This window comes from Gambusia affinis, linkage group LG06 (assembly GCF_019740435.1).
Source record: "Gambusia affinis linkage group LG06, SWU_Gaff_1.0, whole genome shotgun sequence".
NCBI lineage: Eukaryota > Metazoa > Chordata > Actinopteri > Cyprinodontiformes > Poeciliidae > Gambusia > Gambusia affinis.
This window is the reverse complement of record NC_057873.1, coordinates 31,087,918-31,106,401: the sequence shown is the minus strand read 5'-3', so window position 1 is coordinate 31,106,401 and position 18,484 is coordinate 31,087,918. Positions and strand designations below refer to the sequence as shown.

The 18,484-nt window shown below is 40.1% G+C and overlaps 2 protein-coding genes across 3 annotated transcripts; one reads left to right on the top strand and one right to left on the bottom strand.

Annotated features, from left to right (window-relative positions):
* Positions 1 to 402: 402 nt before the first annotated feature.
* On the bottom strand, positions 403 to 3,457 carry timm8b (translocase of inner mitochondrial membrane 8 homolog B (yeast)). 2 transcript variants are annotated; one of them, XM_044120799.1, is made up of 3 exons: positions 3,229 to 3,457; positions 2,124 to 2,350; positions 403 to 1,201 (listed from the first exon to the last, which is right to left on the bottom strand). In XM_044120799.1, exons 2-3 carry the CDS (start codon positions 2,223 to 2,225, stop codon positions 1,034 to 1,036), a joined length of 270 nt encoding a protein of 89 aa, XP_043976734.1. In that variant the 5' UTR covers positions 2,226 to 2,350; positions 3,229 to 3,457; the 3' UTR covers positions 403 to 1,033. The 2 variants fall into 2 exon arrangements, with proteins under 2 accessions (XP_043976734.1, XP_043976735.1); XM_044120800.1 differs by lacking the exon at positions 3,229 to 3,457 and having other exon boundaries at positions 2,124 to 2,392.
* On the top strand, positions 3,055 to 14,404 carry sdhdb (succinate dehydrogenase complex, subunit D, integral membrane protein b). The gene is made up of 4 exons (XM_044120798.1): positions 3,055 to 3,172; positions 6,898 to 7,005; positions 9,496 to 9,646; positions 13,840 to 14,404. Exons 1-4 carry the CDS (start codon positions 3,124 to 3,126, stop codon positions 14,003 to 14,005), a joined length of 474 nt encoding a protein of 157 aa, XP_043976733.1. The 5' UTR covers positions 3,055 to 3,123; the 3' UTR covers positions 14,006 to 14,404.
* The last annotated feature ends 4,080 nt before the right edge of the window (positions 14,405 to 18,484 follow it).

The following is an 18,484-nucleotide window of genomic DNA, read 5'->3' as shown; positions in this document are numbered from 1 at the left end:
AAAACTTGCTCTTGGAGCAACTGACAGATCACTAAGTTCTGTTTTTAATATAGTGCTTATAGTACTTGGTTAATTTAGAGAGACCAAATAACCTGTCATGTTTTTGGACTGTGAGAGGAAGCTGGAGAACCTGGAGAGAACCCACAGGGAGAACATGCAGAAAGACCCTGGGCCGGGAATCGAACCCAGGACTTTCACATGTTTTCATATTTTGTGGAAACTTGTATAGTTTGTTTTTTGAACTAAAAAGCTATTGCTGTTCTTTTCCAACACTACACCAGGAATGTTATTTTCACTGACCTGAATAACACCACAATGTTTTCATCATAACATAACCACATTTTTTATTTTATGGTTAGTGTCATAGTAATTAGGAACAAAAATAGAATCCTTAAGCACCCCCAAAATAGCCAAATATTTTTTATTAATTTGAGACAACAACCTCCTGTAGGTTTCAATAAAACAAGATTGGAACATTGAAGGTGTATCATGATGTTATAACACCTGACAGTGGCAGTTACTTAAAAAAACAACAACAAAAAAAAAAAATCATTGATAAATGGTCAAAATCTGAATCCATAAATGAGATTAGTGGTCAAAAAGAAAACTGTAATCGGTGCACCACTAGTTTTAAAATCACTAAACAGAATGGGAACAGTGGAAGGTATGTATACTTTTTGGTAACACAGATTGTCAAATGAACTGCATCGTTACGTAAATCAAAGAATATAAGCCATCTATGTACTTCTATGTGTTTCACCTAGAGACAGAAAAAAAGAGCAGAATATTTAAATACTTTAATATCATTTAAGACCACTGGATTCTATCAGAACCCTTGTCAAACCGTTTACTACTTGCAAGGATCTCACACCAGAACATAGATTATGTGCGAGTTTCCAAACTGATTTACATCCAGAAACATGAGAGACTTCATCCGACATCTCCAGAGCCCAAAACATATGGTCCTTTCCCATCCGCATGATACAACACGAGTAGCTTCTGAGTAAATCGTCCTTCTGGATCAGGTCCATAATCAGTGCGTGCCCTTCTGCACCATCTGTGTGAAGCGGTTGGTGATGGTTAAGGTGGTGTCAATGAACCTCTCCACACAGTTCTGCAGACATGTCTCTGTCCGGTAGTCCAGCTTGGAGCCTGGACTATCCACACACTTGTCCCAGCACACGTCTGTGAAACTGTGCACCTGGAAAACACAGCAGACAGATGGTCAAATGAACATCTCTAGCAAGACACTGAATCTGACTCAACTCTGAGTCCAACAGTGTACTGGCTCCTTTCAACGCTGCTGCAAAGCTGCTGAGTTGCAGCTATAGCAATAATGCCTACAGGCTGACGTTTGGAAAGTTACACAGTAAAGATTCACAGTGATATGGAAAAAAGAAGGTTGTTTTTCATAGTAATTTTTATTTATAAATGTCACATAAAAACTAAGTATTTGATTTGGAGCTAAATATTTCATTTGAAAGATAAAAATTTACTAATACATATTTAGTTTTAAGGTTGTAAACAAAATGTTTAATATTGAGCTAAATATTTAGTATGTAAACTATTTAGCTTGTGAATCAGAAATTTTGTTAGTTTGAAACTAAATATCTAAATATAAAAATGTATAAAAATTCAGTTAAACAAACATTTGATATTGGTATTTAGCTTGTAAACTAAATTAACATTTATAAATATATTAATAGTATGGTGAAAATATGACTTTGAATAATGAGTAACACATTTTTCTATACTACAGGCTAAATAAACCAAAAATATTGCTGTTAATTTCTCACTCTGTAATTTTATAATCACTGCGACAGACTGGCAACCTGTCCAGGTGACCCCGCCTCTAGTCCGGAACGTTAGCTGGAGACAGGCACCAGGACCCCTCCCGACCCCTCTAGGGAGAAGGGTGTTAGAAAATGGATGGATGGAACTTTATAATTTCTACCTGCCAGACTATATCTGGAGAATTAGATGTGTAGACTACAATAAAATGTCAACATGAGCCCTCAGTACAGTGTGGAATACATAAAGCATTAAGTCTTGGTTCTTTTGGACATTTTGGGATAGCATGGTCCCCTGCATGTGGCCTGTTAGATCACCGTGTGGGAACAAACCTGAGCCTGGAACTGGGCCTTCTGCTGCTCTATAGCGATCATCTTCTGAAGCTCCGACGCTTCTGCCTTCTCCGAGGCGCTGAGATTATCAAAGCTGTCCATGAGCTTCCAGAGTCCACGAAGAGAGCCGACGGACCGGACCAAGCTGCGGAAGAAGCGTCCTTCACACTAACCCGGCGTGAGCCACGGCTGAGGAGATCCTCAGGAAATCCCGATGCAGCGGTGATCTACAAACAATAAAGATGGTCCTCACACTGTGATGAGTCACACCGTAGTAGTTTAGAAATCAGCGTCATCACGGTGACGCAGGACGTTACGTTTATCAAGATATTTGACAGTAAAAAGATGTTTACTCGACCCTAAAAAGGTCAGCTAGAAAAGGTGAGGATATTGCTGTAAATGCACCAGACTTGGAAAGCTACTCATTTCCATCTTTCGTCCCATAGCACGAACAACACACTAAAACAAGACCATTTATACAAAACCGTAAAAATACCAATAAACGAACTCTGAAAGAATAAACAAACAAACAATTTAAGGTGACACACCTGTTTTAAAATACTTATATCAAAAGTGCTCCTATGTTTCAAAGTATAAAACACGATGTCTGTCATAAATGAAACAGAAAGTCTTTTTAAAAAATGCCCATCTTTCATAATTTTCCAAAAATATCAATATTGAACAAAATGTATCTGTCCACGTTTTGCAAGTTTTGATTTATTGAAAAAAAAAAAAATAGAAATAAACAGCTAACGTCCTATTGTAGATATATTTGCCACTCTGTCCCATTTTATTTACCTTGAATTACTGAAAGCTAATGTAGATACCCTTGTGTAAAAGAACATAGTACATAGTGTATAAAAACACATTTGACCGATAGTAACCTCCTGCCAGAATTTAAAGCGGAGTGAGCCATCACCTTAAACATTCAACAGCTTTGTACTTAACAACTCTGAAACTGAATCCGGGTAACGGTGGTGACCTTGGCGAGTTAGTCATCATGGCGGCCATCGTCAGATTGAGTTCTGTGTGTCGTAGGGGTGTAAAACGTGAGTACTGCTGTCTGTTTTCCAGGTGTGTGGGTTTTCTGAGCACGAGCGCTAACCTGAATACAGCAGAGCGAGAGAAGGACACGAAGAAAGGACCAATGAGGCGCTCATGCAGGTTACATGGAAAAAATGGTCGATAGGGTCTGTTGTCAAGTTCACGACACAAAATAGAGGAATTCAGGCGCACAGCTAGAAAGTGCTAACCTTTGATATTACAGCTTCAAATCCCGTCTCACCTCTAAGGAACGGGATTTTGTGTTGTGATGTCTAAAACGGCCAGTGTGATGAAATGGCATCTAGGGTATAGCGCGACACGCATGCGTTTAGAAAGCTATCACATTCTGGAAAAGGATCGGAAGTTATTGATTTCTTTTCTACCTCTGATAGTTCTGGAATACGATAATAGGAGCATAAAATACTATTTCTTCCAGAACTTCCCCATTCCTCACTGTATAAAAGGCGTACCCACTCATCCATTTTAATACAATTATGTGGATTTTCCAAATTCTGTGTTTAAAGTCTGATCCTTGCAGGAATAGCTGCAAGAATATGATGAAATTACATTTGGTTTTGATTAAAATATGATTGACAAATTGAGCCTGCAAAATCTGTAATTTTGATATGATGAATGTGTTAAAATCATAATCTTAAGACCAATGAAAAGATTGAATCTTAATTTTTTTTTAATCTTGTGTCAGGTAAGATGACAGGTTTGTAAATAAAGTCATGAGTAGATGTATTGTAAATGAAGCAATACCTCCCTGGTTTTAACACCAAGTACTGTCTGAACAAAGCTGAATGTGATTGTTGATTTTTATTGTAATGGCCTGATGCTTTATAGTCAAAATGATAATTAGCATCCCTCATCTTTCGTCACTTATCAGCAGCTTTATTAGGTACACCTTGTTAGTCATAGATTGGAGCCCCTTTTGCCTTCAGAACTGCCTTAATCCTTTGTAGCATAGATTCAACAAGGTACATGAAACATTCCTCAGAGAGTCTGTTCCATATTGACATGATAGCATCACGCAGTTGCTGCAGATTTGTCATTTGCATATCTATTTGATTTTTTTTTTTTTCCCCGCCAGGGGGGTCTTTTGTGGGCTCTAGTGTCCCTTATGTGAAAGTAGGCTGACAGGAAAGGGGGAAGGAGAGGGGAGAAGACATGCGGCAAATGTCGACCGGGTCCGGGAATCGAACCCGCGACCGCCGCGTCGAGGACTGAAGGCCTCCAAATGTGGGTCGCGCTATCCCCTACGCCTCCACAGCACGCCCCAGTTGCACATCTATGATGCAAATCTCTCATTTCACCACACCCCAAAGGTTTTCTATTGGATTGAGATCCGGTGACTGTGGAGGCCATTCGGGTTTAGTGAACTCACTGTCGTATTCAAGAAACCAGTCTGAGATGATTCGCACTTTATGATATGGCGTGTTATCCTGTTGAAAGTTGCCTACAGAAGAAGGGTACAGTGTGGTCATAAAGAGGTGCACATGGTCAGCAACAGTACTCGGGTACACTGTGGCATTGACACAATGCTCAACTGGTACTAATGGGCCCAAAATGTGCCAGGAAAATATCCCTCACTCCACTGCAATACCACCAAACTGAACCGTTGATACAAGGCAGGATGGATTCATGCTTTCATGTTATTGACACCAAATTTTGACCCTACCATCTGAATGTCACAGCAGAAATCAAGATTCATCAGACCAGGGAACGGTTTTCCATTCTTCTATTGTCCAATTTTGGTGAGCCTGTGTGAATTGTAGCCTCAGTTTCCTGTTCTTAGCTGACAAAAGTGGAACCTGGTGTGGTCTCGTGCTGCTGTAGCCCATTCGCCTCAAGGTTCAACGTGTTGTTTGTTCAGAGATGCTCTTCTGCTTACATCGGTTGTAATGAGTGGTTATTTGAGTTACTGTTGCCATTCTATCAGCTTGAACCAGTCTGGCCATTCTCTTCTGATCTCTGACATCAACAATGCATTTGTGCCCACAGAACTGCCACTCATTGGATATTTTCTCTTTATGGACCATACTCTGTAGAGAGAGATGGTTGTGCGTGAAAATCCCAGTAGATCAGAGGTTTCTGAAATACTGAGACCAACCCATCTGGCACCAACAATTATACCACGTTCAAAAACGTATATCATCTTTCCTGCCTGTTCTAATGCTCGGTTTGAATTGCAGCAGTTCATCTTGGCCATGTGTACATGCGTAACTGAATTGAGTTGCTGTCATGTGATTGGCTGATTCGACATTTCCGTTAATGAGCAGTTGGACAGGTGTACTTAATAAAGTCCTCGGTGAGAATATATGAGATCCTTTAAAGTTCATATCAAGATGCTGCAGATCTTCTATAAGTTTGTTGTTGAAAGCTTCATCTCTTCTGCCGTCATTTGTTGAGGCAGCAGCATCAGAACCAGGAACCTAAATAAGCTCAACAGCCTGATAAAGAAGGCTGGTTCTGTTCTGATTCTTTTCTGTGGACAACTGTGGAACTTCTGGAGATTATGATGAAAAGAGGAATTATTTTTACATAAAATAAAAAATATTATGGGCAACCCTGACCACCATCTTCATGTGAACGCCTCACCAGGGAGGCATCCAGGAGGCATCCTGACCAAATGCCTGAGCCACCTCAACTGGCTCCTCTTGACGTGAAGGAGCAGCGGCTCTACTCTGAGTCCCTCCCGGATGACTGAGCTTCTCATCCTATCTCTAAGGGAGAGCCCAGACACCTTGCGGAGAAAACCCATTTTGGCCACTTGGATCCGTGATCTCGTTCTTTTGGTCATGAACCAAAGCTTAGATAGATGAGGGTGGGAACGTAGATCGACCGGTAAATTGAGAGCTTCGCTTTTTAGCTCGGCTCTCTCTTCACCACGACAGACCGGTACAGCGCCCGCTTGACGGCAGACGCTGTGCCTATCCGCCTGTCGATCTCCCGCTCCCTTCTTCCCCCATTCGTGAACAAGATCCCGAGATACTTGAACGCCTCCATTTGGGGCAGGACGCCCCGAGCTAGAGGAGGCACTCTACCCTTTTCTGGCTCAAGACCATGCCTTCATAAGATTGTCCCACAAGCTTATACTTGGTCCCACATGGAAAACAACACAACAACATAAGATTGGTCCTATAAGATGTAGAACAGCCATTGTAAAATAAATAAACTGACAAAAGCCATAAGCTGACTACTTTGCTTGTCAAACATGTAAAAATATACTATAAGAAACCTTATTTCAAATGGTTCAGAAGGGCAAGTAGTAATTCTATATAAAATGTAAAATAAATACTAAAGCATAACGTCACACAGAGCACAAAGCATCAAATTAGGCTGAATGTGTTGTCAAAAGGACAGACAATAGACCATATGAGATCTAGAATATTTTCCAATATCAGGACTGATACAGATATTAATATTGGATTGGTGCATCTCTAATCCTAGGAACCCTGCAAGGACAAGCATGGCCTCTCCTCATGCTGCTTATAAATTTTAGCTTTGTTTTTGCTGATCATCATGTCCTAATTTGCCTAATTTTAATATTTTTATGATGTTCTAGTTAATCTTCCAGCCTCCTGAGAAGAACTAAGTTGTTTCTGATGGCAAGAGAAAAAAAACACTAAAACTAAAGGAAGAAGCATTTAGCAAATCTCTACTGTTTTGTGTTATAGCTGTAGAACTGTTGTCCGATTAAAGCGTGTCCTCTGTTTTCCCTCCTCAGCTCTTTTCTACCAAAGCACCCTGCTGACTAGGCCAGCTGTTGTCCTTCTCAAAGAGCTGCAGCCCCACCCCCTGACTGCAAGGATCCATTCGTCACCACCTCTCTACGGTCAGTGGTGGACAGTCAACTCTACAGTGCCACAGACTTGGAACAGGTCTATACACAGATCAACCTCTGAGATATACAAAGAGAGGCTCCAAAAAGCACCACAGAGACAGAGTGGGTAGGGAGGGAGCAAAGGAAAAAAGCATGTGCCTTCCAGTGGTGGAGAAAGTACTCAAACAATGTACTTAAGTAAAAGTACAAATAAACAGACAAAAATGTACTCTAGTAAAAGTAAAAAAGGACTGGCTTTTTAAAAATACTTAAGTATTAAAAGTATTAAAACTGAATGTAATACCCAATTGCTAGTACAATGTCATTAAGTGTAGCTATCGTATTTAATTTCAATACATCAGCAATACATTTAATGAACAATGCCACAGATAAAGCATGTTTTTATTGTGTTTACTCTCTGTGATACAATTGAAATCTAGATTTACATGCAACCAAGGACGTAGTCAAGACAACCTAACCCAAGACCTCAAGACCAAGACCACATGACAAAATAAAATGTGAAACATGATAAAAATTGTTTCTCAAATTGATCTGAAAGATCCACATTCCCATAAAAACATATACATATTCAATACTTAGAGCTGAAATAAGGAATAAGTTTAACCAATATCATCAATTCAAACTCTTCTTCATTCTGCTTTGCTTCCATTTCTGTGCTACAAACTGCGGTGGTCTCATGCCATCTCTAAAAAGAAAATGCCCTGGGCGTTTGCCCCTATTGCCCATATCAGAAACCACAACTATCTACACCATTACACATAGCAATTAAGACAATGCCCTAATGGTAAACAATGCTCAACTATAAACACTGTCCAAGGCACAAGCAAGAAGTAACCAAGCAGAAGGAGCGCATTGTGATTCTTCTCATCCTCTTCCGCTGTAACATCTGCCACCATGATGGGTGACAAAAACAAAGAGCAGTGAGCATGCTCTGCGTGCTCTTACATTCTTGTTTTATTTATTCGCCAATTAAATAAATCTATATATATATTAATTAAATAAAATAATAACTACTGCAATGTAAGAGTCGTTCAGAAGAATTGGATCGTTCAGAAATATATATATATATATATATATATATATATATATATATATATATATATATATATATATATATAATGCAGACTTTTGGTCATAGTATTGTCACTTATATGCAACACATTAGTCAACACCTCTGCACAACAATTCAGCAAAATGAGTGACAATGTTTTTTTAAGCAACATATGTGTCTCTGTACAGCTAGTTTTGTCCACATGGCTTACCTTTCACTAAGCTTCTTTTCCAAGTGACGATAAAAGTTGGGCATGGTCCCCACCGTCTGTGAATGCGAAGCAGTGCTGAATTTACATGCCACCATATTTGATGATTTATGTAGCGGTATGCTATTATTGACGATTAAACAGACATCTTTTCCCGATTAGAGAAAATCACTGCACATGTCTTGGAGTGGCGTGTGTGACTAAAAGGGGAAGGTGACGGGTCACAACAGACACACGTAATTAGTTGCGTTATTACTTGGACTTTACAGTAACTTAGTTACCCACTAAGTCCCTGAACTTCACATTGTAATGGAAAAAAGTGCAGTGCAACTTGGATGTAGCAAGCAATGTGACATTTTTGTAAGAATAATGAAGTAGAAAGTACAGATACTTACTGTAAAATATAGTGGAGTAAAGTTGAAAGTATCCAAGATAAAATCTACTTAAGTAAAGTACAGATACATGAAAAGTGTACTTAAGTACAGCAACAAAGTCCTTGTACTTCATTACTTCCCACCACTACCACCTTGACAGAGAGCCGAAGAGTGTTGAATGTAGGTGCCCATCTGGTTGTGTGGTTAACAACACATTTGGGTTTACATTGCAGGAAGAACCTTGTTTATTTTTTTTTCCTTTTCTTAAATTCCTTTTCATCTTTAAGGTCAAAGACTGAAACCTGCCTATGGTGAACTGCGGATGTTGTTCTGGGTCACATAATGGTCCCTTTCATCTAGTTTAGGACGAGTTCAGCAGTAGGGCTGTGAATTACAATGTTAGCTGGACATAATTGTTCATATACTCCAAGTTTCATGAGTTCACACTTGTACAGAAACCCTAATATTGAATGCAGTGACATTTTTGCACACACTATTCATTATGTTCATCCTGTTGATCAGCTTATGTTGCCAGAGAAATGGGTCATGCTAATTTCCACCAGATGAAGCTAGAGCGTGTTCTGTTCCTTGCCCAATGGCAACCCTCAGAACATGAAATGAATGGTTGTGCTGTTGAGCCGACCCAGCCGCTCATAGTTTATCACCATTCCAGTTACTGCTGCTCTGCTGCTGCTTTCCAATGTGACCTAGCAGCAGTCTGTGGGCAGGATTGATTGAAATTCAAACATGTGAACAGAATCTGACTGAAAATGAATGTGTGAATTTTATGCTGAGCTTCAGTGAAGTTCTGAAGTTGGATAACACATATGTGCTGCCTTGCTCTGCAGCGGGCTCCGACTCCAAAGCCGCGTCCCTTCACTGGACAGCAGAGCGAGTGCTGAGCATCGCCCTGCTTGCCTTGGGTCCTGTGGCGTACTTCAGCCCCGGGCCAGTCATCGATTACTCCCTGGCTGCTGCTCTCACCCTGCATGGACACTGGTAAGACTAGCTGCCACCAGACTTTACTCTTGAAGGTAGGGAAGATTAATAAGAATTGTTTCACAGAATTTTGGGTAGAAAGGTACAATAGTTAAAAAGAGATCACAATCCACAAATTTCCTCTGAAAGTCTCTGACTGGCAAAATACTGAACAATCTTATTGTCAAATCTAATAATTTCCACCATTTGAGACCTACAATCATACCTGTCAAGTGTTGCATTTTAGAATATGGGAAAATTTGGTGCTACTGTCAGAGTGGAGGAGAGGATGGGCCAAGTAACAAAGGCAGGAGGTCAGGGAGGTGGGTGGAAGGTTAGACTAAACACCATAACATGGGTGTTATGTGCTTCGGGCACATAATAATCCACTAGCTGGTCACCTTGGCATAAGAAAAACCTATTATCGCATTTCGCATCATTTCTTTTGGCCAGGGTTGAAGAGTGGTGTCGTGCGCTACTGTAATTCGCGTCATTTCTGTCAAGTATCTGGAAAACCCAAACAGACGAATCCTCCTGCTACGTTGTATCCCTTTCCAGCCATCTCTGAACCATTTGAATGAGTGCTGGTTGACTGTGTGGGTCTGTTGCCTCGGACCAATGCGGGGAATAAGTTCTTGGTAACAGTGATGTGTACTTCCACTGGTTTTCCAGAGGTTTTTCCGGTGCGTAAAATATCTATGCCAGTAGCGGTTAAAGCCATAACAAAGCTTTTTTCATTGTTTGGTTTACCTCAGGTTGTGCAGACTGACCAAGGATCTAAGTTTATTTCTAAAGTATTTGCGCAGGTTTAATTCCATTCCATTTCATTCCAGCGCTTATCACCCGGAAAGTCAGGGCGCACTCCAGTATTTCCATCAAACATTGAAAACAATTCTTCGCACCTACTGTTTGGAGTTCGAAAAAGACTGGGATGAAGGGGTACGTTTACAACTGTTTGCTATTTGGGAATTGGCTAAACCCCAGGAGTCTCTGGGGTTTAGCCCGTCGGACTTGGTTTTTCCTCATACTTTGTGGTTCTTTAAAGCTATTGAAAGAGAAGTGTTTGTTTGAAAAATCTGACTAAAATTTCTTGGACTACGTCAGTAACTTTCGATTGAACGTGAGCCGTGCGTGCGAGATGGCCAAAGAAAATCTTCAAAATGCAAAGGATAAAATGAAGTCTTTATTTGACAGACATGCGGCCATGAGAGCTTGGTGACAAGGTGTTAGTGTAATGTCCGGTTCCTGGTTCCAGCTTACAAGCACGCTACAGTGGTCCTTATGTGATCAAGAGGAAGGTCTCTGGTATCTTCCTGGTATCTGGTCTCTGCTCCTGATCGGAGGCGGATGTCACGCCTATGTCATATTAATATGCCGAAGCCTTACATTAAGTGTGCGCCCTCTCTGACTAAAGCTGTCAGTTGTTTTTCCAATGAACAAGCTGACTCGTGCGTCGGCACAGGTGCGGACACACGGGAGGAGCTGTCCAGTGCTGAACCTGAAGGCGATATCTTTTTCCCGGATGTCTCTAAGGGAAAGTTTCCAAATTCGGAGCATGGACTTGCTGTTGCAAGCAGTAGTGCGTGGAGTTCGCCATGCCTCCTTACTATTAAAGCCAATGGAGAGGACCATTTCTGTACAGACTTAAGGAAGGTAAATGGGGTGACTAAGCCGGATTGTTATCCACTACCGCGAATGGCGGTAGTGGATAACTGGAGCTGCCCAGTTTGTGGTCTGTTTTTGCGCTTCTGAGTGAGGCTAATTTGACGGTTAATCTTTCTAAATGCCAATTCAGCCAAGCGAAAGTGACCTATCTTGGAAAATGGTGGGGGAAAGTCAAGTGTGCCCCAGGAGGCTAAAGTAGAGGCTATTTTGTCTGTTCCTGTACTCACCAGTCGTACTGAATTACGACGCTATCTAGCAATGGTTGGTTACTATAGGGGCTTCTGCAAAAACTTTTCCTCTGGCAACGTAGTTGCCGACGCACTCTCCTGACTCTAGTCTTGCTTTTTTTTTTTTCTCTGAATGGGTTGAGGTTTTTTTCCCGATGGGTTACATCAATCCCCATTCAGAGTCTTTGGGTGGGGCTGTTATGTGCTTTGGGCACATCATAATTATTTTTGCGTATTTTTTTCTTTCTAGATTGTTTTGTTTATTGATTTTAGTTGAATGACTTTTGTTTAATATACTTTGGGGTTTGGATAATTCCTTTTTGGTAATTAACTTGGTCTCGTTAATTTGTGGCGCTGTTGGACCGCCTATAAATATTCTGGGTTTCGTCATGTTTGTAGTCGGCCCTACCGCCCTTCCGCTCGGTCCACCACCACCACCACCACCGAGGATGCGTCCTGACGCGGTGCGCGCACGTCCCCAGTAGCTGTAGGCCTCAGCTGACGTCTCCAGTCTACCATGCGGTATTTTTGTTAGCCTTTGTTTGTTTGCCATTTTTTTGTTATGATTTTGGCCTGGTGGGACCGGTTATCCTGTTTTCGATTCTTTCTTTGCAATAGATTGTTTTTTGCTGTAGTCCAGTACTAGTAGGGGCTTTGACTGCCCTGTATAGTGCTGTCAGTGCACTAAGATACCAGTCGGCTCTGTCGAAACATTGATATGCAAGTCTTTTATAAGATTTTATTTTTACTTTTATTTTTGTATGTGTTGTCGTCAGTGATGACGACGCGTTACTGACGTCGGACCACTTATTTCAGTTACGAGTAATCTAACGTGTTGCTATTTTAAATCTGGTAATCAGACTACAGTTATTTATCAAAATCACTTTGGGTTACCATTTTATTTTGTAATTTAATTTTAATTCCTCTACACCAGGGGTCTCAAACTCCAGTCCTCGAGGGCCGCAGTCCTGCAAGTTTTAGATGTGCCTCTGCTGCACCACACCTGAATAGAATTATTAAGGCTCTGGAGAACTGATCTACACAAGGTGGAGGTAATTAAGCCATTTCATTCCAGTGTTTTGTACCTGTGGCACATCTAAAAACTGCAGGACTGCGGCCCTCGAGGCCTGGAGTTTGAGACCCCTGCTCTACACGTCTTGGGGAGTGACCACCGTTTTTATGCGACAGTTATCAGCACCGACAAAAACAAACAATGGAGATGCACATTTTGTTGCTGGAAAAACAGAAACTATTTAGAGTTTTGGTCATTAAGTCTGATTATTATGAGCAGCTTTGGGCTTGTTTTTTGTTTTTTAAGTCGCTTGCAGACTTAATGTGTCACGGATTGCGGTTTTTGGGCTTGGAAATAAGCAGATATAACCCCAGAATTTGTCTGTCATCCAGTTTGTTTTAGTCAGACTCATGATTTGTCCTGCTGTGTCTTTGTTAACATCAAGTTAATATATTTGCTGTGAATTACGTAGAGCTTCGCGTTGCGCTCCAGAAAACTGCAAACAACGAGAGCGCAATAAACGTGAAAACAACCATAAATGAATGACTCTGTAAAGTTGTGCAACTAAACGCGATTATAATCAGTAATATTAAGATAAGTGTCACAAATCTTTGCAGCGGGGCGTGTGAATTGTGGAGCGGCAGAAGGAGCGCTGCGCTCCGACAACAATTGCAGGGCTGTAACGCAGAACCTGGACGCTGGAGCAGGGTGTGTGACGGGGGACTGAGGGGGGGTTAAAATCCTATTTCTAGTTTTCCAGACAATACTGGAAAACACAAAAACACACACAAATTGCTAAAGTTGTTTTTGTACTGTTGTAACCTTTAAACAATCTCCCCTTCAGTGTAACCATATAAGTGGAGATACATTGTTGATGTAATCATTATAAAATAACTTGCAATTAAGTATTGGCAAAGATCAATGTAATTTTCACAGGTGGCGAAGCGTTGTTGTTTTCAGCTGCTGAAAGTAACTAAAAAAGTTATTTTTAATGTAACTTAGTTACTTTCCGAACCAAGCAATCAGTAATCTAAGTTACTTTTTCAAAGAGTAATCAGTAATCCGATTAAAATTACTTTTTCAAAGTAACTATGCCATCACTGGTTGTCTCATATCATGTCTTTGTGGACCACAAATTGAATAACCCAATCAACTCATCTCTCTTAGTTTCAGCAATAAGACCTATCAGCTGCTATTTGTAGTCCAGCAGCACATCAGAAGCTTCAGTTTGTTCATTCAAAGGTTGTCTGAGATTAACTGGTCTTCCAGTGGATGCTTGTGTCTGACCTCAGCTGGTCTTTGCGTTGCAGGGGTCTGGGTCAGGTGTTAACGGACTATGTCCATGGGGACACAAAGGTCAAGCTCGCCAGTGCAGGCCTCTTCGTCCTGTCCACGGTCACCTTCGCCGGACTCTGCTACTTCAACTACAATGACGTGGGCATCTGCAATGCTGTCGCTCTCCTCTGGAGCAAATGAGAGGGATTTTGGACTTGTGAGCTCAGGGGGAACCAGTGCTTTGGGAGAAATCTTGTCCCACCTAATTGTAAAAAAATAATAATAAGTCAACATGTTCTTTATAAGTTCTATCATTTTGCATTTTCTGAGGATGTCATGTGTTTGTTTAATAGATGCTGATCCTTTCCAGCTTGTTTTTTTCCATGGAGTTGAGCTGCAAGCATTTACTTTGGATATTCAAGCATTTTCATCCATACAGTTATGGTTGTGATCAAGTCTTACAGAATACAAAAGTTTAACATCTTCCGTCGTGTTTTATATATATATCAGCCACACACTCTGACACAGCAGCCCATTCTGCAGCTCTAACTCAGCTTTGGAGGTTTTTCACAAGCCACAATAAAGTTATTTTATGATTCATTCAAAATAGTCTGGTCTCCTTTACAGCATTCCTAGAAATAGAAGGCTGCACCCTGAATTTAGGATGCAATCTGTTTGAAGCTATGTAACAATGCGTAGCTGGATATGAAGTTCCAAAATTTACTTCTGCTAATTATACTGTAGTTCTTTACAATACATAAAACAATCAACAAGCTTGGATAATGTTTATTAATAATAAATTAATAATAATAATTAATAATAATAATGTTTTTTTTCTGTTGGTGTGTTCACTTCCTGAATGCAGCTTAGATTCCACGGTTTCAGGGGAGAGTCAAGGAAACGGAGCTCTGCCTTCTCTGTCTACACAATACTTATGCAGTAAAACTACTGGTACACATCTGGTTTAGGGCTGTGTTTTTTTAATTGAGAAAAATAGTAAAAAACCTTATATAATTCGTAGCAGAAGTAAAATGCATTTACATTAAGTGGTTAAAAGACAAGAAGTCAGGATAAATCTAAGGATGAATACTTCTGTATAAAACTGGGAATGACTTCTGGGAAAGACCTTCACTTAAGCTAAATATGACTGGCAAGCCAAAATTGTGCAATAATTTCAATGGACATTACTGATGACAGAAATGATCAACAAAACAAAATGTCTACTTGAATAAACAGCTGCCTTAAATAAGGTTTAGTGGAGTGAGTCAGAATCTGGATGTTGCTGTCATGGAAACAAAAAATACACCAAGATCCTACTCTCGCTGTGTGAGTCAGACTCCCATTTATGACTTCTGGTTTTTTCATAATTACCAAACAAAAGAAAAAGTGGAGGGAGGAAGCATCAAACAAATCCACCCGTGGGCCACTTTATTAGGCATAGAGTTTAACTGATTTGCTGTTTGTGACAAACTGAGCTTCAACAGCAGTACAAGATGAATAAGTAACCAAATGTGGATGGTTTTGGCCATAAACATGATACAAGAATACAGACTTTAATTGAGCCAAAATGAGAAATAGTTTGCATGTTATTCTTGTGCATGTGTGGGTTCTCTCTTGGTACTCCCACAGTCCAAAAACATGACTGTTAGATTAATTGATCTCTCTAAATTCTCCTTAGGTGTGTGTGCATGTTTGCATACACACACCTAAGCAGGTGTGTGTATGCATACTTGCATAAATATGCAAGTATGCACTTGCATATTTATTTTTCTGGACCAATATGCCTTGGACTTTATTTTCCAGCAGATTTGCTAAAACTAGCCTTTTAGATTAAAGAGCTTCAATGTGCTCTCGATTTCCTGTGGATTCACTAATTTGTTCTAATTCCACTGTATTCATCTCCAGATCTCTAATAGATCCGGTAATGTCACAGGTGACATTGAGAGTGTGGGGCTGACTCAGCAGTTTTATTTGAACTTTTCCATAGTCCCACCACTGTCTCAGACAGGTAAAATCAGACTTCCTCTGTCTAAACCCAGTCCAAAAATAAGTTAAAATCTCTTAAAACCTTGATCATAAGTTAAAGCTGAGTTAAAATACCACTGAGCGCTTCTAGGTAAAATGTTTCTAATAAAAAACACTACCTAAAAGCAACAAGTGATCTGTAAAAGCCACTGGTAAAATCTGGCATGTTTTAAACATGTTAAAATGGTGTTTAAAACAATAAATATGATCAAGACAAGCTAAAGAGATTTGGTTTTCCTTAATGTGGGACCATGTGTACTGCCTGGAGCCTGTTCATCCTCCTCCATACGTCCACCAGGCCGTGAGACGAGACCAGCTGCTTCAGAGCATGTTGGGCCGCCAGATGTGGCTCTGCATAATTATGGCCTAAAAACTCATTTTCAGTACAATTAAAATCCCCACCTATAAAATCATAATCCTCAGACCCACAATCACCCAACCTCTCCCCAATTTTTTCAAAACAATGATTTTTCTCTGCATTGGTGATGGGAGCATAAATATTAATAAAAACGATGCCAAAATGATCAAACTTTGCTTTGACTAAAAGACACCTCCCCTGAATGACCTGTTCTACTTCGGTAGAGTTTGGGGTGAGGCCCACCCCTGCACTCTGGGAGGTGCGTGACTTAAAATGACCTTCGCCCTCCACTCTATACCCCAGTCTGTTTCAATTAAATCATCACTATGAGTTTCTTGTAAATAAATGACGTCAATTCTCTTTTGGTTCACCGTTTGATAAATCAAAGCACGTTTTTCAGCCTCCCTCGCCCCATTAAGATTCAATAATGCTATTTTAAAATAATCCATATTGGGTAAGAAGATAAAACCACTCCAAAAACCTCTAAAAAATGTTTAAGTGCTACTCTGCATCATTGTAATCATAATTGTTCTCTAACTTTGAACATTATTTTCTTTAACCTAAAAATTTCCTGATCTGATACACCTGATCCCTCTTTATTGATGTGATATCTTGCTGAGAAATAAAATAATCTTCAATTAGGAAAATAACTTTTGATTTTATTCCTCTAAATCCTTTAGTTTGCTGTAAAAAAGTTCTAAAAGATTCTGCAGGGTATCTAGGTTCTTTACTGCTAGTTTGAGACACAGATACTTCACTGGTGTCAGAGAACCAGCTTTCAGTGTCACGGCTGTCTGACGCCTCCTTCCTCTCTTCAGCCAGCTTGCTGACCTGCTTGCTGACCTGCACAGCAGTCACCACATTCCTCCTTTTGCTTCGCCTCTTAATTGGGACGTTTTGGAGGTCTCCGGTTCATTGGGTCTAAAAACTGGCTTGATTTCACTGGATCAAGAAAAGGCATTTGACTGTGTTGAACACGGCTTCCTCTGGAAAATCTTGCTCTACGCCAGGGGTCCCCTCGGCCACCCTGTCGCCCGAGGGGACCTTGTCAGTCGCCCGCAGAGCAACTTCTAAAAATAGCCACTGTCATTAGAGAGCACTGCTCTTTAATCTTCAGCACTGCTGATTTAATTTAATGTTTTTACATTGAATTAAGAACATTTGCTTATATTTATATATTTTTTAAAGTAAATAAAAAAAAATCTTTAAAATAAATTGCTTTCTGCCTAAAATTATTTTCTATGGTTAAAGTTCAGAACTACGCAGATGCCTGCAAAATTTTATCGGAGGGCAGCAGCGCCTGCAGCTGTACAGCTGCACACACTCTGCCTACCTTAAGAATTTCCTTGAAGTAATAAAAAAATAATAATAATTTCTGAAATTTTTATTATCGAACCCTCTTTATAATTAAAATTGTGGGAAAAAAAGATTTAATGTGTCAAAACATCTTGTACATAGCGCATGTCGGAGTCTGTGGGGGTCAAAGGTCACGTCAAAGCTAAAATCTTATTGGTCAGTGTAATGAAGAGATCTTCATTACTGGGACTATTTTACATATATAGCACTGTATGGTACTTAAAAAGGTATTTTTGCACTGTATTAACAAACACTTTATTTAGCATTTGCACTTTAAGCAGAGATTTGCACAACAATACATTTGCACACAAGAAGTTTTAATTATATTTATTGAGCATTTTAGCAATTGGTATGTAGCCTTTGTTCTGGGTAGTGATGTTACGTGTTGAGCCGAGGCTTCGAGGCGTGTGTCGAGTAATGGAGGGGCGTTTTCGTAAAGCGTGTATCGAGGCTTGCTTCATTTAGGGGAGGAGCCGAAAACGATGACGTCCGAAGCCTCGCTGCCCGGCTGTACCACGTGACTGCTTCGGGAAGTGGCTCAGATTTTGGCGCGGGGTTTAGAAACCACACAGGCTCCATTCAAAATGTGGGTTGTTGTAGGCGAGTTGCGGTCAGTTGAGAGAGTGGATAGAGTTTTGATAGTTTGGATTGCAGAGTTTGGATATATATATATATATATATATATATATATATATATATATATATATATATATATATATATATATATATATATATATATATATATATATATAGAGAGAGAGAGAGAGAGAGACAGAAAAAAGAGACAGAGACAGAGAGACACAGATACAGAAAGAGGGAGAGAAAAAAGACAGGCAAAGAGAGAGAGAGAAAGATATATAGATCTAGAGATAGAGAGAAACAGACAAATAAAAAATAGATATATACAGAGAGACAGAGAGAAAGCGATAGATACATACAGA